At 43.2% G+C, this 26,937-nt stretch overlaps 1 protein-coding gene across 3 annotated transcripts in view; it reads right to left on the bottom strand.

The window, feature by feature from the left end:
• Positions 1-26,937, bottom strand: part of LOC118084151 (vascular endothelial growth factor receptor kdr-like) — a 198,883-nt gene that overhangs the window by 136,376 nt on the left and 35,570 nt on the right. For all 3 annotated transcript variants that reach the window (XM_035113499.3, XM_035113500.3, XM_088664660.1), the window contains exons 2-3: positions 4,833-4,929; positions 1,068-1,282 (exon numbers count right to left, since the gene is read on the bottom strand). In XM_035113499.3, the coding sequence (XP_034969390.1) occupies positions 1,068-1,282; positions 4,833-4,929 (312 nt within the window). The remainder of the gene's footprint in view (positions 1-1,067; positions 1,283-4,832; positions 4,930-26,937) is intronic.

Here is a 26,937-nt window from a genome sequence, read left to right as displayed (position 1 = left end):
ATCTTTGCTGTTACAGTCAATGATAAGCAAACAAGATAAGAAGTACAAGCTTTGCATTATCCAGGTGTGTATAGTAGAGTAAAAGAAAAAGAGAATAGAAAACAACAACACAGAAGTGGCACAGAGTGAAATAAAATGGGCACCAGCATTTTAAAACTTGTAGTCATGTCATGAACTCCAAAAGAGGAAAATTACAAAATGTCAGAAGGGTCCGTTCCTGGCAGGTTTTGTTTGCTGCAGCATAAAACTTTGCCACACCAAGAGTATTAGATGCACTTTGGTAAAGAGTAAAAGGACCTAAAATGCATCTGGTTATCTTGGCAGATTTAACAAAGATGCTGTGGGCCGCTGACAACCCCTCACATGGCATTGTGGGCTTTGTGGGAAATTAAGTAGCATCAGGGTGGAATGTTTTCTAAGGGCGGGGAGCCAAAAGCAGACATCAGTATTCAGCCTGGCAGATTTAATAAAAGGGGTTTGGCTTGTCATCTTTCATGCCACGAGAGGAAGCAGCCTTGTAAAGATTGATAGCCCGAAAGACAGGTTAATGAGTACTTCAGGGCCAGGACCTTTTCAGTGATAGTTCTGACCTGGTGGAATGCTCTGTCCCATGAGACTAGGCCCTTACAGGATTTAACCTCCTTCCGCAGAGCCTGTAAGACAGAGCTATTCTGCCTGGCCTTTAAGTTGAACTCAGCCTGATCTTTTATTTCTCTTCTCTTCTCTCCCCCACTCCCTCTTTATGAAGATTACCCGCTCTGGGACCCCACAGCTAATTCTCCTCTGGCCTCCTCGCTGGCCCAAGTAGGACTAATTTAGCCAGCTAGCCCTGGTGACTATCTAATGTTTATTGGATAGATTTCCCCCAAATTGATTTTTGAGTTTTGAATTTTATTGTTATTCATGCTTTTATACTGTATTTTATGCTGCTTTTATGTTGTATTACAATTAAGTGTTTTAAATTTGTTGTTAGCCGCCCTGAGCCTGGGTTTCTGAACCAGGAAAGGTGGGGTATAAATAAATAAAAATATTATTATTATTTATTATTATTATCTTGAACCATTTACCTCTGACGAAAATGTATAACTTGGCCTTGAGTTCTTTGTTTGATGGAAGGTTGCTGTAAAGGCAGGTGAAGTAGCTTGTGTCATTGGCAACAGCTCGGTTGACCACAAGGGTGCTGCAGGTGTGATGTGACCTGTCTGGGCATTTCTTTTCGAATACCTGCCACCGATTGCCATCCTTGTCATTTCTCCAGGTCCAAGTCAAACCAGGTGAGCCCCTGCCAAAAGAAGACATTGAGACATGAAACTTATTTTGGTCTTCAGACATAATTAGGCAAGTACATATGTGAGTGTAACTTAGAGATGTGTCACCTCAGCCTTGGGGAACAAATGTGGCCCTCTGGGCCTCTCTGTCTGGCCCTTGGAACTGGATGGAGGATAGAGAAGCATGTGCAAAAATCCTTTGGCACAGCAGTAATGAGCCTACCATAGAAATGTAAGAGTCTCATCCATTGCTCCAAACATTTCCCCCCTCATTCACTCTGGGTCAGGACTCACCCACTATGGCATGCGCCCCCCCTGAAGGCTGTCCATGAGGGAGCGTGGCTGAAAAAGGCTCCTCACCCCTGATGTAATGTATTAGGCAGGCATATATGTGAGTGCAACCTACGCTTCAACCATATGGAGTGGGGATGAATTGTATGATGCATGGATTTATGAATAAAATTATACACAACTTGGAGAAAGTGGTTATATAAAAGTTTCACCAGAACTCATTAACGTCCAATAAAGCTGAATGTTGGAAGATTAAGGACAGATGAAATAAAACACTTCATCACTCAGTGCATAGGAGGCAGTCACAGCCACCAACCTGGATGGCTTCAAAAGATGACACAAATTCCTGGAGGAGAAAGCTATTGGTGGCTACTAGCCATGATGGCTGTGCTCTGAAGTTTGGGGCAGTAAAAAATAAAAAAAGGAAAGGAAAGGAAAGGAAAGTGGACTACAGAGGGCACAATTTGCATAATTTTGCAGATGCTAATTTATATGTATAGTTGCAAATTTAGAAATAATTTAAATAGAAATAAAATTAATGTTATAGTGGGGAAGAGTGGTGAGGTGGCCAATGTGTGCTGGCTCAGCCTGCTGCCCTAGTGCCAGCCTCAAGCTTTGTTTCCCCTCCCCACTCTTGAGGCTGCTCCCCCTTTATAGGGTTATATTTAAACCAGACTTATTCCAGGCAGCTCTTCAAATAGAGAACTCCTTCAAGTATAGGGCTGTCCTGTAAAGTAGGACACATAGATTACTGGTACATCCAGCTCAGTGCTGCCTACATTGATTGATAGCAGCTCTCTTGGGATATCAGACAGAGAACATTAGCAGTCCTACCTGGAGACACCAGGGATTGAACCTGAGGCCTTATGCATGCAAAACAGATGCTCAGTCACTGAGCTATGGGCTTCCCTACTCCGGACACAGTCAGGCTCTTCTGCCAACTAGCCATACACCATCTTCTGCCCTCACCAGGTACTAACCTTGGCCCAGTGAGCACAACCTCTACATTCTCAGATTCTGCTAACTCAAGCAACTCAAACTGGGATGGGGGACTTTCACAGGCATACTCATCCCTGTTCCTCAAGATTCATTGGAAGAGAGTTTGCTTCCCATTCTATCTTTTACCCAAGTCAATACTAAACCTGCAAGGAGCAGGACCTCCTCAGTGTTGGCTCCCATCTTTGCAAAATTCACTCCCAAATGGGACTCTGCCTGACTACCTTTCTAGCTAGCTTTGACATCATTCATGTGTGTGTCAGAAGACTATTGGCCACAAATGGGATGGACCAAACCTGCCAGTGCTCTTTATTCACTAGAGTTTGCTTATAGCTTGTTTGTAGACTGCTCATACACTATATTGATGGTGTTCATTTTGCTTAAAGATATCAATGTTGCATGTTGCTACGAGTTTCTTTAAAGCAGAAGAGTAGCTTCTAAGCACTCTCTCTTTTTCCTGGAAGAGACAACCCCATCACTATCTGTATTCTGTGATCCCATCTTCTTTAAGTAAAAGCTTTGGCTAGTTCAGGAGAACAGCTGCGGTTTGGAGACAGAGCATCTGCTTTGCGTGCAGAAGGTCCCAGGTTCAATCCATGGCATCTCTAGGTGGTCCTGGGACAGACCCCACCTGAAACCCTGGAGAGCTTTTGCCGGTCACCGCCAACAATACTGAGCTAGATGGACCAATGGTATAAGACAGCTCCCTATGTTCCTGAGGTTGGCTGCTAAAGCTGTTTGAGGTGTTATGCTAAGTCTCTTTCCCCCAAAAGAAAACTTCTGAAAAGTTAAGGGATGAGTGTTCCTGCATTTCTTCCCTGACATACGTGATGTCACAAGAGCAAGGTTATAAACAGCACAGTATTGATTCTGGAGGAAAGGTATGATTATATTCCATTTTGGTGGAACAAACAGTGACTGTTTGAAGTTGCTATAGAAATGCTCTAAGACATTAGTGGGAAAACACACTATAGATTTTTTCCAAGTTAAATTCAAATCTATTTGTTTCCATCAGTGTGAGTGAGTGGGTGTTGCAGGGGCAGGGAGGAAGGGAGAGGGAAAGAGGAAAGAGTGATTGGCTCAGGAACTTGCAAAGAGGTTAGGATATTTTCACATGTTGTGAGGTTTAAACACAGTGTTTTCACTGCAATATTCTGCCTTGCACTGAATTCCTCATTAGAGCATGATTAGGAGGTGATTGCCAAAGAGGGTTTTAAAAAAGATTTATGGTCCAACCATAGACTTAAACAAAAGAAAGCCCCATTTAACTCAACGAAGCTTGCTTCTGAGTGGACATGCATAGAATCACACTGCTAATATCTCAAGATATAGTGATAGTGTTTGGTTATAGTGTTTGGGGATGTGGGGAGTGTAATTCAAAACATTTTCAGTAAGTTTTACTATCTGGTAGGAAGTTATTTTATTAGTTTGGACAGAATGCAAAAGCTGGAGTGGGGCACCAGTGACCCTCCAGTCCGATGTTTCAAGATGGGACTGTTTGCACCCAAAGGATCTACTCTGCTACTCAGCTAAGCTTCTTTCCTGTCACCATAGGGATGAGTGAATCTATCCATTTTGGTTTCTCTCACTTTCCATTTTTCTTAAATCCAGTTTTCCACATGTCCACATCAGTGTCCTGATGAAAAGTCATCACTATTTCACAGTGCAAAGTTCTCCTAATATGCACGTTTGTATGCAATTTTGCATAAAATACACATTTTTGCCAAAGATTTTTAAAAATATTTTTAAATTTATTGCATTTTCATCCGACCTTTCCTTCAAGGAATCTGGCTTTTGTTTTTTCTTCTGTTTTCGAAAGAGTGGTGAGAGGGTTGCATTTTTATTTTATTGTAGGTTGTAGGTCTGATTTTTCATTTTCTTGTAAAAGCACCTTGAGTTTTGGTGAAGTAGGGCAGTGTTTCTCAACTGTATTACTATTGTATGTTTCTCAACCTTTTTTGGGTCATGTCATACTTGGCGGCCGCCAGGCACATGACAATGCAAATCACCCTTCTCGTCGCCGCACGTCGCGGCACACCAGCCAGCGTCTCGCGGCACACTAGTGTGCCGCGGAACAGTGGTTGAGAAACACTGAAGTAGGGTACAAATATTTGAAATTTCTGCCTCCTGCAACTTTTGGATCACAGCTTAATTAACACTCTCCCATTTAGAATTCCTCCCCTAATCTTTGCATTGGGATTCTATGCATTGACTCTGGATTTGCCACCACACCTTCTGTTTTAGGATGGAACCCTGGATTCTCAGTGCACCACTTACCGGCAAGTGATTGTGAAAGGCTTTCCGGCAGCAACTATAATATGGTCACTGTTCAAGTTCAACTCTGGTTTCATCAGCCGCAGTTCCTTTGCATGACCTGCATCAAACATGCACAAAGAACACAAAGCAAAACAATATAAATACTTGTGTCTATATAGTTCCATCCCTTTTTCACTTCTTAAACCCAAACTGATGGACAGGAGGTTGCAGATTTCGAAGATTAACACATCTCATGCAAAACTATTTCACCCTTCAACTCTTATGATGACAAATTGAGAGTGGAATATGGGGTGGCTTAGGGCAGCCGCCACTGACTGCAGATGTTTTGGACTATAATTCCCATCAGTCCCAGAATGATGCTGGGGCTGATGGGAATTTGGGAGTGCTGCCAGAGACTGATGGGAGTTGTAGTTCAAAACAACTGGACTACAGCTGGAGGGTGCCAGGTTGACAAAGGATGACTTTAGGGGATAGACTGTGCTGGGCTTCGGATCTCCTACTCCCTCCTCCTGCTTTTTTAAATGTTAAAAACTTGTAAAACTTTTTCTTTGCTTATAGCAGAGATGACTAACCCCCAGTTCAAAGGCCTGCCCTGCCCGCCCCCGCCCCCCAGCAACCATTTTTTTCTGGAGCATGAAGATCCTACCAATTTGCTAGAATTGTTGTAATTTCATTAGGTGGGTTAGGAAAGCTCTGCCACAATGTACTATATGTACCAATTTGAGTGGCAGTGTGGAGGTGGCCAGAGCCCAGTGCCCTGATGGGAATGTGAATCACCCCTTTCTCAATAACCCCCACCTTTCATCTTCATGAATCAGCTGAGAAGAGGGACTGTGTGCCTGTGTGTGTGTGCATGCTCATGTCCCTTGGGACAAAATAATAATAAAATAAATAAAGATTAGCCACCCCAGCTAATGGCAGGAAAGTGGGGGGTAAACAAAACAGAGTATCAGCAAGAACCCAGACACTCACCATCTGAATTTGCACAGAGACAGAGATTTGTATCTATACATATACAGTAGACCTGCAATTTATGCAGGGTTACATTCTGGGGATAGTGCATAAAGCCAAAAATCAAGTATTGTGAAAACACATTGGGTGCAATGTTAGGTGGGATTGCCAAAGGTTTTTTTTTATCCCAGACACTCACCCTGTTTCCACCCCAATTTTTTAAAAAATTGAAACTTTTTTTGCCAAGCACATAAAGCTGAGTGTGCACAAGTTAAATGCATGTAACTCAAAATCATAGAATTGTAGAGTTCAAAGGGACCCTGGGAATCATCTAGTCCAACCCGCTGCAATGCAGGAATATGCAGCTATCCCACATGGGGATCAAACCTGCAACTTTGGCGTTATCAGCACCACGCTCTAACCAGCTGAGCTGTCCAGGTCTACTTTATGACATTTGTATCTTATTTTAAGTTATGTAACAAGGGTCCTGTCAGCAACACAATTCACTTGGCTTAGTGGTTTTCTGCAGTAACCGACCATAAATAAGAAATTTCTTCATATGCAACTGAAGCCACTTTAATGATGTCATAAAAACATAAGAAGAGCCCTTCTGGATCAAACCAGTGGCACTTCTACTCCAGTTTCCTGTTCTCAAGGTGGCCAACCAGTTGCCTCTTCTGGGAAACTGGCAAGCAGGACCAAAGCATAAAAGCAGGACTCTCCCCCCACTCCCCGTGACTTACAGCCACTGGTATTCAGAAGCATTATTGCCTTTAACAGTGGAAGTAGTGGAGGCATCATGGTTCAACAATTCCATTCTGTTTCACCATGGGACTTTCCGATATAAATGTCACATGACACATCAGTGGAGCTGAAATGGGTCTTTGCAAAAACTCAAAGTTTTCTGGAATTTCCAAACTTATCACTAAAAAGTGGAACGATACTTGACAATGAAATTCTGCTTTGACATTTGAAATCTGAGCAACAGATTTTAGATGACACTTCTTGGCTTCTAAATTTTAAAAGTACAAATGTGTTGCAAGCACTCACACACCAAACACACCAATGCTATTCCATGTTGGCTATAAAATGCTGTCAAATATTCTATGGCATTAACATATCACTCATCAGAAATGTTGACTCAATTGACTGCCAAATATCAAATGCTAAAATAAAAAGTAAAGCAGACTATCTCATATTAAACTAAACATTGTTAAATATTGTTGTTAGTTGTTGGTCCTCAACTGATGGGTTGGGGTTGGATTGCAGGCAAAACCAAGAGAAGTTGCAGCAGGATCATAACCACCACTTTGTCTTTAAATAACAATAAAGGGTAAAAGACAGGCAGGCAGGCAGGCACACATGCATGCACACACACACACAGAGGAGAGAGAGAGAGAGAGAGAGAGAGAGAGAGAGAGAGAGAGAGAGAGAGAGAGAGAGAGAAGAAACAAGGCAGAAGACTACAAACAGCCGGAACAGCATTGGCTAACCTGGTGCTCTCCAGCTGTGATACAGTGTTTGCACAGTACTGCAATAACATAAAGCATGCACTTGGCTGGCATTCTGATTCACTCCAAGCTGCTGTTTTCACTGGAGAGAGAGGAGTATGCAGTGTGGAGCTTTTCCTAATCCTTCAAAATGTTTTCACAAGAGGCAAGAGAGAGAAAAGTGTTTTCTTCCTCCGCAATTACAAGTCTTTGCATTAAACAGCTACTTCTTTAAGTGAGTTTCTTTTGGCTTCACAAAGCGGGGGCAGGGGGGGAAGGGTCAATGAAGTGGGCTGTGGATGTTTCCTCTCTACTGTACTGGCTCTTATATTTTCTGCCAAAATCTTTTAATGCCAAATCAGTATGGGGAACACAAGCAAAATAAGATTCAAAGGCACAACAGGTGGTGGACATGGCCAAGCAAGTGAAGAGGTTGAGCCAATGAACAACATGCCTCCTTGGGTCTCATTATAAGGGAATGGGATGGGCACAACTTCCAGGGCAGGCAGGGCATTCCTTTGCACTGGACATGGAAAGAGGAACTTCCCTTGGTGTGCTGGATCTGAACTGCCTGTTCATGCCACCGCTAGCATCCCTATGACCAAGGTGAGTTGGCAATGGCGCCTCTGAACCAGACTTGGCAGAGGATAGGCTGTGGATGGGTTCTGGCAGTGCTGGTGGTGGTTCCAGGACTGGAGGCAAGGTTGCCATGGGAAGTGAGGAAAAAGTGGGCACCGAGCATCTGGTTAACATGAGAGAAAACGGGGCAGTCCATTACAGTGTCACCTCCCACCACTCATTCTGGTCTGACCAGCCCCTGCATGGCATCTCCTCAGGACTCATGACATCTCCTCCCCTCCATGAGGCAGCAGAGTGAGTGAGAGGACTCCACTTGTGATTGGTGCCTTCCCTTATCCATCTATATGAGAGCCAGTGTGATGTACTGGTTAGAGTGTTGGACTAGGACCTGAGAGACCAGTGTTCAAATCTACCACCACCCCTGCCCAACCCTGAAGCTCACTGGGTGGCCTTAGGCCAGTCAGCCTAATGTACCTCATAGGGCTATTGTTGGGGTTGAATGAGGAGGGGAAGAACTATGCATGGCACCATGAGCTCCATAGAGTTAAAAGTAATACCCCACCTTTTCTCCAGACTTGGACTCAAAACATTTTTCACGAAGCAAAACAATACAGATAAAATACAAAAAGTTACAAACATATACTGAAGGAATTTTTTTATATAAAAAATTTGTTAAAAAATTGTGTGTGTGTGTGTGTGTGTGTGAAGACAGGAGTGCCTGGTGTGCTCTGGTCCATGGGGTCATGAAGAGTTGGACATGACTAAACGACTAAACAACAACAACAAAGTGTGTGTGTGTGTGTGGTGCTGTTTCTACTACCAGTATCTGTATTTTCACATATATATAAACATGCACACACTATAAAATACAGGTAGTAAAAACAGCACAGCACTGTTAAAACCCTTTCCTTAAAAAAAACTGTCAGTTCCCAAAGGCCTGTTGGAATAAAATAGTCTTTACCTGCTTGAGGATGGACAAGGAAGCAGCCAATCTAGCTTCTCTATGAAGTACCAAAGTTTGGGAATAGCCACTGAGAAGGCCCTGCTCTGGGATGGTATGACTGCTCCTTGATCATATATGATCAAGGCCAGGAATCCCCAAACTTTGGCCCTCCAGATGTTTTGGACTACAATTCCCATCTTCCCTGACAACTGGTTCTGTTAGCTAGGGATCATGGGAATTGTAGACCAAAACATCTGGAGGGCCAAAGTTTGGGGATGCCTGATCAAGGCCTTCGGTAGGAAGCCAGCATTCTGTTTTGCTTTCTACCTAGGATTATCAAGAAACAATGGGGGCTGGATTTCAAGCATAATTCCATAACTTCTCAAACGTTTATGCTTATGAACTTGTGGATAGCAGGGAAGAAAGGTCAAACACCTTGAAAGACCCCAATACAATAGCTGGTGACCTGCATTTGTCTTAATGGGTCATATAAGCAGGGGTCGCCAACCTTCTTGAGCTTGGGGTGACATGTATAAACTAGGGAATCTGTTTTGGGTACCACAGGCACACCACAACCAAGCACACGTTGTTGTGATGTGGGGTTCGTGATTTCAGCTCTCTTGACATAATATGCTGGAGACAGTTCTCTAGTAACACTTCTTTATGAAAGCAAACAAGACTAAGCTCTGAGGGGAGGAAAGCTACATTTATAGGGACAGGGGACTAGCTAGAAAGGGATGCATTTTGGAGGGAACAATATCAGGCAATCACAGTGCTGCCTTTTGGAGGAAACCAGTAAGACAGAGGATCCAAATACAGCAGCTTAAATGAACCAATAGTAGCTGTACCTTCTGGAACCAAAAGGCAGTTACTTTACCCTAATGCAAATACATACAATAGTAATACAGATATAAAATCCTTTGACTCAATACACAACAATTGCAACCTATTGTATCGCCTATCAAAGAATGTTTCTTTCATGCCTGATCAGCACAGAGGGTCAAGGGAGCCCTATGGGTACTCAAGAAGTCTTTTGTGGGCACCATGTTTGGAACTGCTGGACTACAAGTACTCGAGCCCCTGCCCATCCAGTTATCTGCATGGTTTAAAATAGCTACCAATGAACACTTGGCAGCTTGACATGAAGAAGTGTTCAAGGCACTGGATCCATTGACAACTAGCTAGCTGTCAAGCACTTGAAAAAAGGTGTTTGCTTTCTTAACAGGTCTTTGCATGCTGAAAACTCAGCTGGCTCATGGCATGAAAAGCAAATTAATTGAAGAAGGACGACAATGAATGAAAGAGACATGGGGTGGGAGGATGACTTCAATCCTCTTTCAGCGAGAACATCATTTGTGATTCATATAGGAAGATCACCTTTGAATCTCAGGTTTCATTTTATTTTTTTTAAGTCTTGACAATTTCCTATTATGCAGCAGAACACACGACGACAGCAGAAACTGGGGAGAGGGGCAAGGTTGAAAGGAACACGCAAGCACACTCACTGCTGCTGCTAGCTTGCCTATTGAAGGTGTGCATCTACTCGGCAGAATGACAGCAAATGTCATCCTGACATCTGAGTAAAAGGTCCACATGCCCTTTTGAAGTGGCAGAATAGGAAGGAAGGAAGCCAAAGCACAATACACACAGGAGGAAGCACAAGGACTTGCGATATAAATAGGGATGCCCTGGGCCCCCTCCTCATGAAGAAACACTGCTTGTCTTCTCAAAACTCCCCCCCCCTGCTCCTCAAAATTGAGGAGAACTTTGTCCAAGAAGGAGCACTTTGTCCAAGAAGACACATAGATAGAGAAGGCTTTGAGCAAATGTCAGGGACTCTTCCAACAGCAGAGAAGCCTCAAAGTTTTGTTTCAAGAGAAATTCAAGAGAGGCAGCACTTGCACAAGAAAAAAACAAGAAGTGAATGAATGTTAAGAACCTAAGAAAAGCCCTGTTCTTGGATTAGGCCAAAGGCCCATCTTGTTCAGCATCTTGTTCTCACAACGACAAAAGTCTGGATCCTACAAGATTATGCTCTTTGCCCAAGAAGAATCATACCTGCCAAGTCTCCCACTGAAAAATGTGGGATCAGCAGTGGCGCGGTACCGGACGTTGTGTAGAAGCAACTTCCGGGGCTGCTCTGCCCATGTGTGGGCACCGGAAATAGGGCAGAGCAGCGCCGGAAGTCGCTTCTACGCATGCCACCATGCGGCCATCACCAAGATGGCCGCCGGGCATGCGTAGAAGCGACTTCAGGTGCCGCTCTGCCCTATTTCCGGTGCCCACACATGAGCAGAGCAGCACCCAAAATGAAGGCTCCCTGGCAGGTAGGAAATCTGGGGGATTTCCGGAATTTTTCTCCATTCGGGAGAACAGCGGGAAACAGATTAAAATCCGGGGGTTTCCCACGAAAAACGGGATACTTGGCAGCTAAGAGAAGAATAACTACAAGAAGACTTGTGAAATTGGGTTTCTAGTCTTCATGACAAGAACAAGGCAGATCCAAAGCCCATTCAAACTTTACACATGAAAAATCACCTCTGAGACTCTTTCTTGCTATGTTAAGCATATCTCTGATTTTTGCTTACACAGAAGATAAAAGCAGGGTAGAGCAATTTCTAATGCAAATGGGCACGCCTGCATTCACATTCCAAATGGGTTGAATCCAGAACCTTTTTTAAAAAACTTCTCTTCCCCCCCCCAAACAGTTCTTTTTTTAAAAAAAAATCATTTTTATTAGTTTTCCAATAAAAACATCCAATTAACAAATCAATCAAATCATAATCCAATTAAAAATAATAAAATAAAATAAAAAAAACAGCCAAATTACAATCCAAATTATTAATTATTATTTTTTCCGGGCTTCCCATAGTCTGGAACTCTGAAGTATATCTCCAATATTTCCATTTCTGTCTTCTTCTTCTTGCTCTCATATTTTCCACATTCTGATCTTGACACTTTAAAGTTCCCCGTCCCTGGCTGTGCGATTCTCAATCACGCCAAAAATCATATATCCTTTCATCAATTGGGTATATATTTTTTTCAATTGTCTATTTGCCAGTGCAGCTTTTCCTGACTTCATTCCAATCTTCCAATCCGGGCTGTTGTCCAAGCCTGTCGTTTGAAGTTTAATGACGCAGTAACTCCCAAGTTGTTAAATTGTAACTGTTCACGATAATTTCCCAGTGTTAAGTTGTTAAGCATACTGTTTGCAATATTGCAATGTAAATGAACTGTATTCCACAGATATAAGTAATTTGGCGATCAATCAGCTTTCTCACACACCCCGGACCTAGAAGGGGGGCTGCTAGACATCCACTTAGCCTTCTCCCTCGCTCATAATGAAGAAATTCTGCAAACAGATGCACTGTATGTTGTCCCAAATTGTTATCTCAATTCATTATAAAGTCAGCTAGCAAGTATTTCCCACTTCCCTCGAAAAGGGCGGAACTCTCATTTTTCTGTGCTGCGTCATACTAACAAGCGCCACCTGTTTCTTCTTTTACCTTTATCAAGTGTAAGTAAAGCTGTTCAGTTGAATACTTAATTATAAATAGAAGTCCATCTGTACTCCGTTTTTTTAAAAAGGTTTGTTAATGAGGCTTGGCATAGAAAAACAATTGTAGGCATAGAAAAGAAGGAAAAGGAACATACCAATCACCTCCGTAAATCCAGACAGCATGATGAGAATCTCTTTGAAGTCTGAGCTTAAACACCAGGGACTGTGCAATTCTGCAGATTTTTTCTCTGTCTTCTTTGTCCAGACCAGGGGCGTACCGAGGTGCCGCGACACCCGGGCCGGCAAATTGCCATGCCCCCGGGGGGCACGGAGTTGCTACGTAATGACGCATGCGGCGCTACGTAGAGGGGGATCGCAACCCCCCCCACGCAAATTTTAAACGCAGCCTAAACAGAGTGTCCAGGCTCCCACCGCACCAGTGGGCTATCTGCCTGGAGCCTGGGCACTCCATTTAGGCTCCGTTTTGAAGTCTTGGGAGGTGCGATCCCCTCTACATTGTACGCATGCACAGCATCCCGCTGCACATGCATGCTACGTAGAAGGGGATCGCACCCCCGCGACTTCAAAACGGAGGCTAAACAGAGCGTCCAGGCTCAGGCGCTGATTGCGGGGTGGGGGCGCGGCCCCGAGTGCCACCCCCCCTCCAGCAGGCACCCGCACAGTGCCCAATCGCTTGGCCAGCTCCCCCCTGGCTGCCGTACAGAGGCAAGGCGTGGCCCCGAGTGACACCCCCTCCAGGACAGTACCCGAGGCAGACCGCCCCCCACCCCCACTTGCTCCGCCCCTGGTCCAGACTATGTCTGTTTATTGTCCAAATCTAATTATTTTATCAAACAGATATTTCTGGCTTGTGAGAGTGACTTCGGAGAGTGCCAGCCGTGCTGTGCTCTGGGACCCAGCATCCTGCCACTTGCACCTTGATGCTAGCTGACAATCTCGGATGATCTGCGGACTGTGGGTCTACGAGACAGTCCTCCCCCACCCTGGGGAGTCTTTCAGGCTAATTACCCCCATATCAACCTTGAATTACCGGCATGGCTGAGGTCCTATCATGTGGGAGTCAGCCATTTCTCACTGCCGGAAACAGGAAGCCTTCTTTTTAATCTTCTCAATCAATGTTCTCTCAATCGGGGTTATAGGATCATAGCTAGCATCTAGCTCAGCTTTCTCTACTCTGAACCTGCCAGCAGCTGTTCAAACACTCAGAGAGGACTTTGCCACCACCCAATTACCGATCCATTAAAAGACACACACATCAGTTTTGAAGCTGACCCAGGGATCAGACCCATCAGTTTCTGCATGCAAAGCTCCATGTCCAGCTATGCAAGAAGATTTATGAATGTTCAAGTAGATATACCAGCCAGGGAAAAGGATATAGAGTTGAGCCAGTGAGAGACCTGGTCTGGGGAGGGAGTATAGAGAGTGATGAGGCCTGGAGGGCCACATCTGGCACCTGGCTCTGAGGTTCCCCACAGCTTTAAATGAAACTTGGAGATGAAGCCCTTCAAATACAAGGCACCTTCAAAGATAGGATTGTCTTCTGTAGTTGACATGTGGCTACTTTGTTTCTTCATATCTTAACTATGATGCTTCCCAATGTCTTTGCATCAATCAAAACAGTAGTACATATCTGTTGCACCTTCCAGGCCAGCCAGAGGTTTTGAGATCAATCATGCTAATGTACTGCAGCAACAAGTCTTGTGTAAACAGATCTTCCTTGCCTGATGCCCTGCGGCATCCCAGCGGCTCTGGGTCAGAATCTGTGCAGAAGAACAACACTACAGTCCCAATTTTCCTTTTAAGCCCAACAATTGCACGGGCGCTGCACTCTGCATCAAGCCAATTCCCCCTTGCAAACAAAGCTCTGCTTCATAACCCCCTTGCTTCATCCAAGCACAACCCTGAAAAACAGAAGACATTGACGTAACAATCTAAGTGAAGACATCTCTTTTGAGAGCGTGTCAGCACAACCTGCCAAGCCATCAGTCTGAAAGGGAGATATTTCCAGCACATGTGTTTCTTAGACACTTGGTTTAACCACAAGCTTAAACAGCAGCCTGGCGCCAAGCACAACACAAGGCAAGGCAGATATTTATTGACTTCTCCCCAAAAATGGCTTGGCTACAGTGAGCAGCTTGCAAGAAAGCGGGCTGATAAATGTATGCTGTGGAAAAACCATGAAAAGAGAAAAGAGGAACAGGGACTCAGGGGCTCCAGCCTGGAACCACATCACCAAGTGTCCAGTGAGTGCTCTCGCACGAGAAAATGGGAAGTCCCATCTTTTTCCAGTATACTTGTGGGGTATGATAAAACCTATACTCAGAATGGCTTTGTTTTCCATCACTAATAAACCTTAGGTTTTCTTCATCCTTTCAACCAGCAGTCTTACAAGACTATGGGCTCATCCATCCAGAGTTCCACTTGTCCTGCCACTTTCACCCAAGTTTACTTCTTACCTTACAATATTCTGACAGAATCGGAAATCAGTTGGCAATTCATCCTAAGGTATTGTCCCATCTGCCCAGTTATATATATCTTTATCAATTTACTTTATAGTGCCTGGTGTCCTAAAAGATCCCGAGGTGATTTATAATGTTCAAATTAAAAGAATAAAGTCACTTAAAAAACAACAACACAACACCATACTTCTAAGCTAATCAAATCACTGCGAACCAAGGTTACTATAGTTGCTGAAAACTATATCTAGCTGTGATGTCTGAACTAAATCTTGATTCCTCATTTGTGAAATGGAAACACTGATCTTCCTACTGGAATGGAACAAGGAACTCTTGGTCCTCATCTCCTGTGTCCCAAGAGTTGCAGGTTATTATCTTGCCTCCCTTTTGATTTTCTCATCTGAGTTTGTGGTCTATAGTGGTCAAGATGCTTAATGAAGAGACAGAGGTGGAAACTGGAAAGGGGGAAGATGAGAGCAATCAAAATAAATTAAGGAAAATGAATGGTGTGTCTTTCATAATATTGCCCATGGTTTGATCTCTTCTGCTGGTTGGGGAGCGGGGACACTAGACTGTCTGAAGCATGAACAGAAAGATTTGAAATATTCAAACCTGAACAAGTTATCCAATCTTTTAAAGACATGTCTGTTTTTCTCACCACAAGAATTATGCATACACTCAGAATTTTGATGCAACGTATTGTTTTTCAATCTCAGGGGTGGTGGCGGATTTCAAAAAAGCATCTCTTAACCTGGCACTGAGAACCTGGCAGTCACGACAACAGCAATAGCTACATTTCACAGTTCCCGTGCATTTCAATAGGGTTTGCAGAACAGAACATCCAAGAGGATTGTGCCCAATTTGTCTGTAATGTGGCATTATCTGAATTGCAATCATGAATACTGCCAAATCTTTGCCCATTAATAGAATTCGCTACCACATGATGTGGCTAGGACCACCAACTGAGATGGCATTAAAATGAGACAGATTTGTCTGAAATAAAGCTACCACACAATACTGGAATTAAGCACAAGTTAAGTAAGCTATGACTTAGGACCCCATGGGGCCTCTAAATAAATAAAAATACTAAATTTAGAGTTTTACATAGAAAAAACAAAGAAAACAGGGAAAACAGACTCTAAAACAGACGCTATTATTCTGCTATGAAAAACCTATTTAATGGCCACACAATTATTTGTCATGGTGTGTACGTAAATCTGTGCAGAAAGTAAGAAATCATAAGGTTTTTATTTTATTTTAAAGGTATTTAATATGCAAAAAAACTTATTTCAGGATATATGTTTTAGTTAAGTTTTTAGCTGCATTCTTCCCTGTGTACAAATATGTGCAAATATGAAAGATTCGTGTTTCTTTTTTCATCATCTTTTCTGGTAGAATAATACACTTCTATGCTATGGGGCCTCTTAAACTTGACATAGCTTCCCATGTCTTAATCTGTCCCTGGCTATCACCACCTTATTACTAGTCATGATTATTATTAGATCAATCATAACATAAGTCCACTGGATCAGGCCAATGGTGAGAACATGGTGAAAAGTAACATTTGTCCAGGAAGCTCATTGTGAGACCTTGGACTAGGCACTGTATTTCAGCCTAGCCTACATCACAGGGTTGTTGTGAAGATATCATGGGGAAATGGAAAAGCATGAATGCCACATTGAGCTCCTTTGCAGGGGAATATGAACATAGAATAAGATATCCAGTCTATCTGCCCCAATTCTGAAAGGGGCAGCTGAGGCTAGGTTTGGAATAATACAACCAACCAACCAATCAACCAACCAACCTTTAAATCAGAGAAAAAAAGAATCTGGGACACAACCAGGATATTATTGCCTATGCACATTAGACTTTACATGCAACTCCTTGGCAAATCCACTGTGTAGGTGTCTGCTGCAACAGGCTAGCCTAGTTAGGCTGTGCAGGAAAGCAATCCATGCTCCTGTACTATTGTACATTGCATTCTCATCTTCTTTGAAAAAACTGTTCTTAATCAAGGATGGATTAACCCAAATCAGTTTCGTAAAGAGGCCAATACTTTGGCCACCTCATGAGAAGAGAAGACTCCCTGGTAAAGACCCTGATGTTGGGAAAGATGGAGGGCACAAGGAGAAGGGGGCGACAGAGGACGAGATGGTTGGACAGTGTTCTCGAAGCTATGAACATGAGTCTGACCAAACTGCGGGAGGCAGTGCAAGACAGGAGTGCCTGGTGTGCTCTGGTCCATGGGGTCACGAAGAGTCGGGCACGAGTAAACAACTAAACAAGGAGGACACACCATTGCCTCCTTCACGGTGGATGGTATCTCCCCTCTCTCCAGAGAAGCACTGATCACTCCCTGGAGCGACCCGGCCAGTCAATGCCCTACAGCTACTTCTAAGAAGCCAAGATGGACAAGTGGTTGGCTACATTTCTGCAAGCAGCTTGTCTATCTCCTTGGGGCAAAATATTGAAACCAGTCCTGTGGAGATGGATTAGACAGGGCTCTGGTTGTTTCCATTGGACTTGTTCTAAGTATTACTACAGGTAATATGCTACCTCCAGGATCCAGGATCAGAGGAATAATTCTGAAGTGGGGAGAGTATTGTTGCACTTGTGTCCTGCTTGTAGCCTTCCAGTAAGCATCTGGTTGGCCAGTGTGTGAAACAGGATGCTGAACTAAATGGGCCTTTGCTCTGACCCAGCAGGCAGGCTCTTCTTGTGTTATCAGTTTCCTATGCTTTCTGTACAAATAAGCACTTCACACAGGCACTTTATGCGGGTGCAGATGCATCATCTCCAATGCGCCTTCCCCTTGTCTCAGGCGAGTGGCGCATTTTACCGCATCACACTCAAAATAAGCAAGGAAGGCCACAGCTTCGAGATAAGAGGAATAAATCCCAAAGGAAGTGGTGGTATCTTGAGCTCCTGTTGCACAGTGTTAACCAGGCCAGCCACACATGAATAAGCTTTTCCTGTTGGACTGCCATGGGGTCATGCTAGTTTCCTCCTGCAATCAGTAGAAACCTTTCCATGAGGGACATTCAACTGCCCTTCTTTGCTATTGGCAACTCCCTAATAATTTCTGAGGATTCTTCAGCACTGCACTTTTCTGAACCCAGAAGGTCTCATTTCTCCTCATACCAGGGTTGTGGACCTGAGGCTCGGGGCCAAATGAGGCCTTTTATCTGGCCCTCAGGACTCTCCCAGGACTCACCCCTCTCCAAGCCATGCCTTTCAGTTGCCTAGCTCCATGCCATCCTCAAGTGCTTCTACCTGGATGGAATGTGCCCTAGAACTAGGATAATGCCTCTTGCTTGCCTGGATGGAGGAGGAAAACATATAAGTGGATGCCAGAAATCTCTGGCTTTTGCATGAGTGGAATGTAGCCTATTGTACAATGGTACAAGCGCCACCTGCTTTTGCCTCTGGTTCTGTCCACCACTGGCATGTACCCCTCAGAAGTCTGTCTATGAAGGAATGTGGCCCTCCAGCTGAGAACAGTTCTCTACCGCTGCCCTGCATCTCTGGTTCTGGCTCACTGTGCCTGCACAGTATGGGAAGCTTTAGAAGGTCAAGAATTTCAAGAATTTTCCGGCACTTCTTGTTAGTTTCTATCTCCATTTTTTTGGGGGGGGGGGTAGGCAACCTTTATGATGTGCAGCCCGTAGTGATAAAGGAGTGGTGTCATTTCCTGACCAATGTGCACTGCCAATGTGTGAAAAATTAGGGTTGTCACATTTGGTCTGGCAAAATAAAGGACAGGTTTGGCAAAATACAGGACAAAAAAAATTTGAAATGAAATTATCCATGAGAGAAATTAACAACAATTTAAGACTTTTGAAAAGATAAAGTGACAATAGACTAAAAACAGATTAAAACTCACATCAACTTTGTAAGCACCTGGGTAGGTTTGTTTTTAAGGTAAAGGTAAAGGGACCCCTGACCATTAGGTCCAGTTGTGACCGACTTTGGGGTTGCAGCGCTCATCTTGTGTTATTGGCCGAGGGAGCCGGCGTACAGCTTCCAGGTCATGTGGCCAAGAGTACAGTAAAGGCTCCTGCTGGATATCAATAGGCAGACAAATACAAATAAAAGCTTTTTTAAAAAATATGATAACCACCTCTCACTTTTTTCTCTCTCTTTATCTTAGGAACTGAGAGAGAATGGGCTGTATGCAACTAGGTTTCACTAAGAGTAGACCCATTGACATTCATTAGCTTATGTTAGTCATGCCCACCAATTTTCAATAGGCCTTTTACAACCCAGAGAAATTAAGAGAGGAATGGTGGTGACCTTAAGAGAGAGAAACTGCACATGGAGTGTTGAAGATGTGCATGAAATTAGCTTGGTTTCCTATTTCTATCCTAGACCCTTCAGAGTTGTGCTATCTCTCCATATCTCATTCAGTCTTAACAGTTCTTCTTTCTTCTTCTTTAATTCCCGTTGGTTGGGTGTTGATCTAATTTCCAGGTCCTCTGCTGTCATTTCTTCCCTTTCCCTTCTTCTTGGTGTTTCCTAGGCAGTGTGACATACCACTTCATCACTGCAATGTTGCCCATCAGAAGAACCGCAATACTTCAATGACTGCCTCTCTTTTAGAGGCCAAGAGAGAGTGCCAAAACTTGGCACAACCATGATCTCCAGAGTTCTCATGAGCTGCACATCCTTTGACAAAGCAATCAATTTGAGGGTTTTGCCCACGTGATGCTATGACAATGGTGCAGACACCAGTCAAACATAAACCATATGTTGTGGCTTTCCATTTGCCAAACCCCCCATCCTGGTTCATCCAGGTTAATCTAATAAGAATAACATCTTATTAAGTAAGAGACCTCATGCATAGCTACTTTCAGCAGTTCTGGATTCTATAAAGGGGGAATACTTCAAAAAATGCACACATAACTAGGACTAAGCTGCCATAGTATTACACCTAACATTTATCAAAAGAAGACTCGCAAAGCTGGAAAGTCATTGGTGGCAACCTGCAGGCTTTGTGCTGTCGTTCCTGCAGCCCTGTGTGTATCAAATTTGGCACCTCCACCCTCTGTTTGTTTCAAACCGATTTGCTTTCTGCAGCCACAAAGGAATGAAAGCAATTGTTGCACACAGCCTGGTCCAAGGAGCATTCTCCAACCTTTTAGCACATATCAAAGGAATGACATTACCAGAATCTATTATGATGCAAGCCCGGGCCTCATGTGTAGCAATAGCAGAAATACATCTGTATCTGCCAGCAGAGTGATCTGTTATCCATTTCATATGTCATTTTTTTACAAACTTATCTATTGGACTTTTCACCTTCAATAAAGACCTATCTTTGGACCAATGGATATATCAAGGAATTGCCATTTCTATTCAAACAAATGAGGAGAAACACCTGCAATAGAGGTAGCCAGCCAAGATGAGGGAACTGATGTTGTGCTATCAGGGGAATGCACTAGTCAGACCCAGGCCTGCTTAAACGTCAGCAAGGTGGTGGCTTGGAAAATAACACTTGGAAAGGACACTTGGAAAATAAGCAGTAGATTTATTGATTTATTCATAAAATTTATATACTGCTTGATTGTAGAAAAAAAAAGCTCTAAGTAGTTGATCTAAAATGGATTATCACTGATGTCTTATTGACATTCTCTACCGAACCAGGATTGAAATGATGACCAGTGATTTGAGAGCATTGGCATTAAAAAAAAAATTAATAGCATTTAGAGAGGGGCAAGTCTAGCTAAAAGGTGGACTATGGCACTTTGATCTAACAATCTGACTGCAATAAATACCGTCTTATTGAGCTGAATCTCTGGGCTTGCTTTACGATCAGATGTTTTTGCTTGGAAAATCAACACTGTGGTGGCAAAGGCTGAAGGAATCTGGAAATCAAATGACTTCCTTGCACTCACAGTTAGCTTTGGAACTCAGCTGTTATGATTCTTTCGCAACTTCCAAAAAGAAAGAAAGAGGGGGGGGGAGAGAGAAACGGAAGCAAATGAGCCAAACAGTTCAGAGAGATCAACACAATTAACCTCCTTTTTTAACGTTGACTCCTTTCTTTGACCTGTATAGATTCAGCATGCTGAAAATGAGGACATCCTTGCTGACAGGAACTTTACAAAGAGACTAATTATCATAGAGGGAATGTACAGTGGGTACCCTTCAAAGCCTGCTCTTTCATTTCTGAATGTTCTAGCTCCACAAATGTGATCATGCTAGAAACCAGTAAGTCTTCCCCTACGGTTACCAACATCCCAGGGCAGCCTTCTCCAACCTGGTGCCCTCCAGATTTTTTGAACTATAACCACCACCGTCATGGCTACTGGGTAACTGCCTGCAGGGGCTGATGGGAGCTGGAGTCCTAAACATCTAAATTAGATGGCTTGATAATTTTTCAGGGTCTCCCTGACACAGTTAAAATAATAGTGAGGGAAAGAATTACGGGGTGGGGCATCCTTTCTTTGACTTGAGGTTTGTTTGTTTTTTGCTATTTAATTTGTACCACCCTCACCCCCTGCCATGCCCACCAACATCTACCCTACAGAATTAAGCACAACTCCCTGGGTGCAATCTCTGTCCTCACTGGGGAACCACTATTTATTGATTGTATTTTTTTTAATAATGAACAAACAAAATATTAATGTACAGTATAGAGAGAACATTTCCTCCCCTCTCCATCTGTATAGTAAAAGATAACAGTAGTTTAGAAGCATAGATTTTGAGTAAATTGCAGATCAGATGTGTGAATACTAACAATACTAATAATGATGTTATTGATCTGGTGCTGAGAAAACTGTGACAAAGGTGCCAGATGAGCTTTTCTGGGGAGGCTTCTTAAAAAGCAGAGACATCACCTTGCCGACAAAGGTCTGTATAGTTAAAGCTATGGTTTTCCCAGTAGTATGGAAGTGAGAGCTAGACCATAAAGAAGGCTGATTGCCGAATAATTTATGCTTTTGAATTATGGTGATGGAGGAGACTCTTGAGAGTCCCATGGACTGCAAGAAGATCACCTATCCATTCTGAAGGAAATCAGCCCTGAGCGCTCACTGGAAGGACAGATCTTGAAGCTGAGGCTCCAATACTTTGGCCACCTCATGAGAAGAGAAGAATCCTTGGAAAAGACCCTGATGTTGGGAAAGATTGAGGGCACTAGGAGAAGGGGACGACAGAGAACGAGATGGTTGGACAGTGTTCTCGAAGCTACGAACATGAGTTTGACCAAACTGCGGGAGGCAGTGCAAGACAGGAGTGCCTGGCGTGCTATGGTCCATGGGGTCACGAAGAGTCGGACACGACTAAACGACTAAACAACAACAATATTCCACAACTGGGGTGCCACTACCACCAAACACATGTTTTTGGGAGGGCAAATGGGACAGTTGCTCATGGTGGCAAATTTGAGGAGGTGGCATTGACATTGCAGTCTGTGGTGCTGATACCGGTAAATGACAGCACCTGTCAATCAAATAAGATATTGCCACCATACCACACCTTGCTAGAACATCCTCATTAAGCTTTAGCTGGATAACAGTTGAGCCTAACTGCTCTGAAAGAGACTTTGCCTAAAGACACATTTAAAATTCCCACCAGAGAGTCCTTAAGTAAGGTGGTTTTTACTAAGGTCTATCTGGGCAATCTGCTTCTTCATTCCTCACACCATTCACTGATTGGAGAAATTAGTATTTAGAAATATAGTTTTTTACTTTCTGCTTCTGGATAGAAAAAAAATCATTTTTTTTTTCTTTTTAAATGCCATGGGAACTGTGTATGAGCTTGTGTTCTGTGTTTCAGGTTGCTTTGGAAGCTGCATTTGTTTTTACTTGACTAGAGGCTTTAAAAATCCTTTTTATCTGGGGGCAGTTTTAAAGTCTTGTATGCTGTTTAACATTCTTTTGGAAGCTGCATTAGTTTTTGCTTGTTATATGGGAGTAGTTTTTAAGCTAGGTGTGGGACTGCGTGCTGCAATTTGTTTTACTAAAAAATATGATAGCCACTCCTCCAACCCTCTGCCCTGCCATCTAATTCTAGTGTACTACTACCATTCTTATTTATGGTTGTTTATTATTATTTTTACTTCACGTGCTTCTCAGACACTGAATGTAGATTTAGAAACTAAGGCTGCAATCCCAACCCCCCTCTTGCCCGAGAGTAAGCACTACTGAATGCAATATGGCTTACATTTGAGTAGACATGGTTAAGATCACTCTGGGCTTTGGGCTAGAAAGCTGTTCTGTGCAGAACAAAATGAAATGCATTGAAATGTCCACAGCAAAAAGCATCCAACTTCTTCTTCTTCTTCTTCTTCTTCTTCTTCTTCTTCTTCTTCTTCTTCTTCTTCTTCTTCTTCTTCTTCTTCTTCTTCTTCTTCTTCCATGCCTACAGAATGAGGGGATTTCTCCAACAAATTCTGGTAGTTGAAGTTTGACAAGGAGCTGAAAAATCTCCATTAGCAATAATGTAGTTTTCTCATATAATATGAGAAGCAAATGGACTGTACTGTGTCTGTTACAGACTGTTCTGTTACATTTAAAGGTTAACTTGTTAAACTTAAAGTTGGGAGATTAATTGCAAGTGACAAATAGGTGGCAAGTAGGCACTGTCTGTTGTTGGGACCCTCCAACTTTCTTGAAAATAAGGATCAGGAGACACATAGCCCAAGGCTTTGTCTGCACAGTGACTTGATTGGGTTAGCAGTTCAAGGCATGATCTCAAGAGAGAAAGGAATGAGGATGCCATTCTAACATCATACAAAGAACCGCCAGTTGTAAGTTGTTAGGGAATATTTGATCTAGAGGGAAAGTGCATGGTGTTTAATGTTATATTTATTTGCTGCATTCTATTTGCCCTATTGCATGTAACCATTCTTGTGTTAAAATATCTTCTTTAAAAAAATACCCTTTTATCATTTAGCATACTATTAATATTGTTTCATCGACCCTGCATTGTTGCCTTTAATGTACTACCCCACATCTAGTGTCAAGTCAGTGTCATGATACCTGGAGGTATTCTCAGGGACAGAAGGGAATTTTAGGCTGTCAGGTGAAAGACAGCCAAAGGGTTGCCATATTTTGAAGAGCAAAAAAAGAGGACGTTATGACAGCCATTCAAAGCAAACAAATGCAATTTGTCTCACATTTACCCCTGAAAAAGAGGACATGACCTGGAAAAAGAGGACATATGGCAACTCTAAATTAAATAACTCTTTCACTTGGTGGAAGCAAAGATCTAAAAGGAATGATGGGCGAGCAGACAGGTACACTTTGACTAGGCAGGATCTTCCTTCGGGACCCAAGGAAGCTGGGGTGTCATACCCCCCCCCACACACACCCTGACAGAGCCACAGCTGACAGATTCCTTTGAGAAAAGGAATAACAATTAAGCCAGTTTAAGGGTGCTTCGAGGCTGTCGGTATTTTGCAGGAGAGAGTTCAAGCACATACAGGACCTTAAACTGGATTAACGTGCTCTGTTTCCCTTAATACAAACAACCCATCTTTTAGAGAAAATGGGACTGTTTGTGTTTTGGAAAATAATGGGTGAACCCTTTGAAAAGTGTAGAATGAACAAGTGGTCAACAGGAAGACACGTAAATGTTGCATAAGCAAATCAGGCTGGATGCTCATTGCCATATAACCTCCCTACAAACAAATCAGGAGGAATGTTCAGTAATGACCGGATATAGTCTAAGCTTGTACAAACAAATCAGGATGAATGCTCAATAAACAGGTTGTTGGGAGAAGCCCTAAGTTTATAGTGTAGTGCAACAGTGAATAACATTTTGTTTTCATTCCAAGGGCCACACTATCGGATGAGGAACCTTCAGGAGGAGAGGCTACATGTCAGAGGTGGGTGAAGCCAGAGATAAAAAGTGTGCAGAGTGATTATTATTGTTGCTATGGATTTGGAGGGAGCAAGGATCCCCTAAAATTCCTGGGTGTCTGGTTCTCCCCATAATTTCTGATATTAGTAAATGTGGGGTTGGAATTTGAAGTCAAGCCAGCTTCCTCAGGAGCTGGACTTAGAGAAGTGCCAACCAAGAACAAAGACAAGTGATTGCAGAGCCATTACCCTGACAAAAGGAGAGAGGTTCATCATGAGACATTAAAGGGGAAGGCTGCCAGGATTACAGGAAAAAATGTGCCTTTTGCAGGAGGCTTTTGAAACGGAGGTTGCCAGAGTGGCGGAAAGAACAGGGGATGCTGAAAGTGGAATGGGAGGAGTTGTTTTCTGGAAAGACTGCTGGGGAGAAGGAGGAGGAACTAGGCGGAACTCCATGCAGTACTGCAGAAAGAGGCTGCACTGAGAGACAAGTGGCTATGACTGACAGCTGCTTTGGACTCAAGTTTGCTGAAGCTACAAGAGGAGTAAAGAGGTGTACCCCCACTATTGAAGGCTTTAGGTGTAAATATTTGTAAAATAAACCGTATTTCTTAAAGACACCAGTCTCTATTGTGCTTTGATTTCACAAAGGAAATACAACTTAGAGTGCTTAGAACCCCCTGGAATTTTGCTACTGCTTGGGAGTGCTGTGCACCACTTTTATTATTATCATTATATATTTCTCTGGCAGACTCAAGGCAGCTTACAGGTGAAACAAGAACAGCTAAAACATAGGGGGGACAATTATTAAAAAGCAATTAAATATTAATAGAAATAACACAATCTATCATTCTTTCAATCCATCTACAATGTTTTAAAAACATAGAGACAATTGTAATAAAAACAGCAGGGCACCAACCCCTCATTAAAAGCAGCCAGTTCCCCAAAGCCTGTTGGAAAAAGAAGGTCTTGCCACCTGCCAGCGGAAGAACAAGGAGGGAGCCCTTTGTTCTAGAGCTTTTCTAGAGGGGAATTCCAAAGTCTGGGAGCAGCCATTAAAAAGGCCCTCAGTGATGGATATGACTCTTACCCTTGTACAAGATGCTACATACCAGCCATGCAAAAGTTTGAGATTCCAATATACTCCCCGTCACCCACACAACTTTTCATCCAGGCAAGCAAGACATGCTATCACAGTTCAATATAGCTACAACTTATATTTGGTTGCCTAATTAATATATCTGAAACATGAGTATCACAGTTCAAGAACACATTGCAGCACCTGAGGAGGGCACTAAGCAGAGCCAGTGAGAAATGCCCAGAGAAATGCCCAAGACAGAAACCCTTGAGGGCCACATCTGCACCCTGGGCTTGAGGTCCCCCATTCCTGGTGTAGAGATATGCCTTTTAAAAAGAACCAAATAATGATGTTGATGTTTCTGTTCCCTTTCCCAAGCAGCAGGTTCCCTGAATTTCCTGTTCTTGGAATCTCTCCTGGGGAAGTTCAGCAGAACTACACCCAGGCACACCAGTTGGACATAAAAACAAAGCAAATACTTTCAGAAATCAGATTCAGTGGCAAATTCCATCCTCCCAACAAGCTATCCCTTTGCTGTTTCCTTACACGACCCCTGTTTGTTCTTGTTCAGCTTCTCCACAGCTGTGACATAACGACAGGCTCTGGAAGAATTCTGCTTGTGGCAAGGCTGTGGAGGAGAATCTGCTTTGCATTAGCACTCCACCTATTTATCAAGTCCCTGTGCAGCAAACAACACATTTCCTTTCCTTTGCCTCCCCACTGCTGCTGTCTACCAAGCTGTGCTTCTAAGCACACTTACTTGGCAGGGAGCTCTGCAGAAATCAACACACCATAGAATTGATCTGCATGTTTTGCACAATGCGGAGCCTTAACTAGAGCACATGCTTGGTATACAAAAGGTCTCTGGCCTCCCCAGGCAGGACTGGGCAAATTCCTGGTAAGATGCTGCCAGCCAGTGTAGACTGCAGTAAGCTATTTTGGATCAATGGTCTGGCTCAGTGTCCTTAATTGCTCATTTTGAACTGAACCACTTCAGGTGCTTGTGTATGTCTAACATATTTTACATGCTTCCCTGAATGTGGCACATCGGGGTGGAGGGGAGAGAAAGATGCACTTAGCTATTCTCTCCCTGATTTTCTTCTTCATGCATAGCGTGTATATGAACACACAAAAATGCTGATCGTCACCTGCTCCTTTAGTATACATTATTTTTAATAGGTCAGTTGGCAGAAATGTTCTATGAGATAATGGGTTGTATTCAATTAGGTTTTACTCAGAGTAGGTCTACTGAAACTAATGGACCTAACTTAATAATGTGCAT

This window comes from Zootoca vivipara, chromosome Z2 (assembly GCF_965207765.1).
Source record: "Zootoca vivipara chromosome Z2, rZooViv2.hap1.1, whole genome shotgun sequence".
Classification (NCBI taxonomy): Eukaryota; Metazoa; Chordata; class Lepidosauria; order Squamata; family Lacertidae; genus Zootoca; species Zootoca vivipara.
Note: the sequence above shows the minus strand (reverse complement) of the source record. Positions and strands in the feature narration are given on the sequence as shown.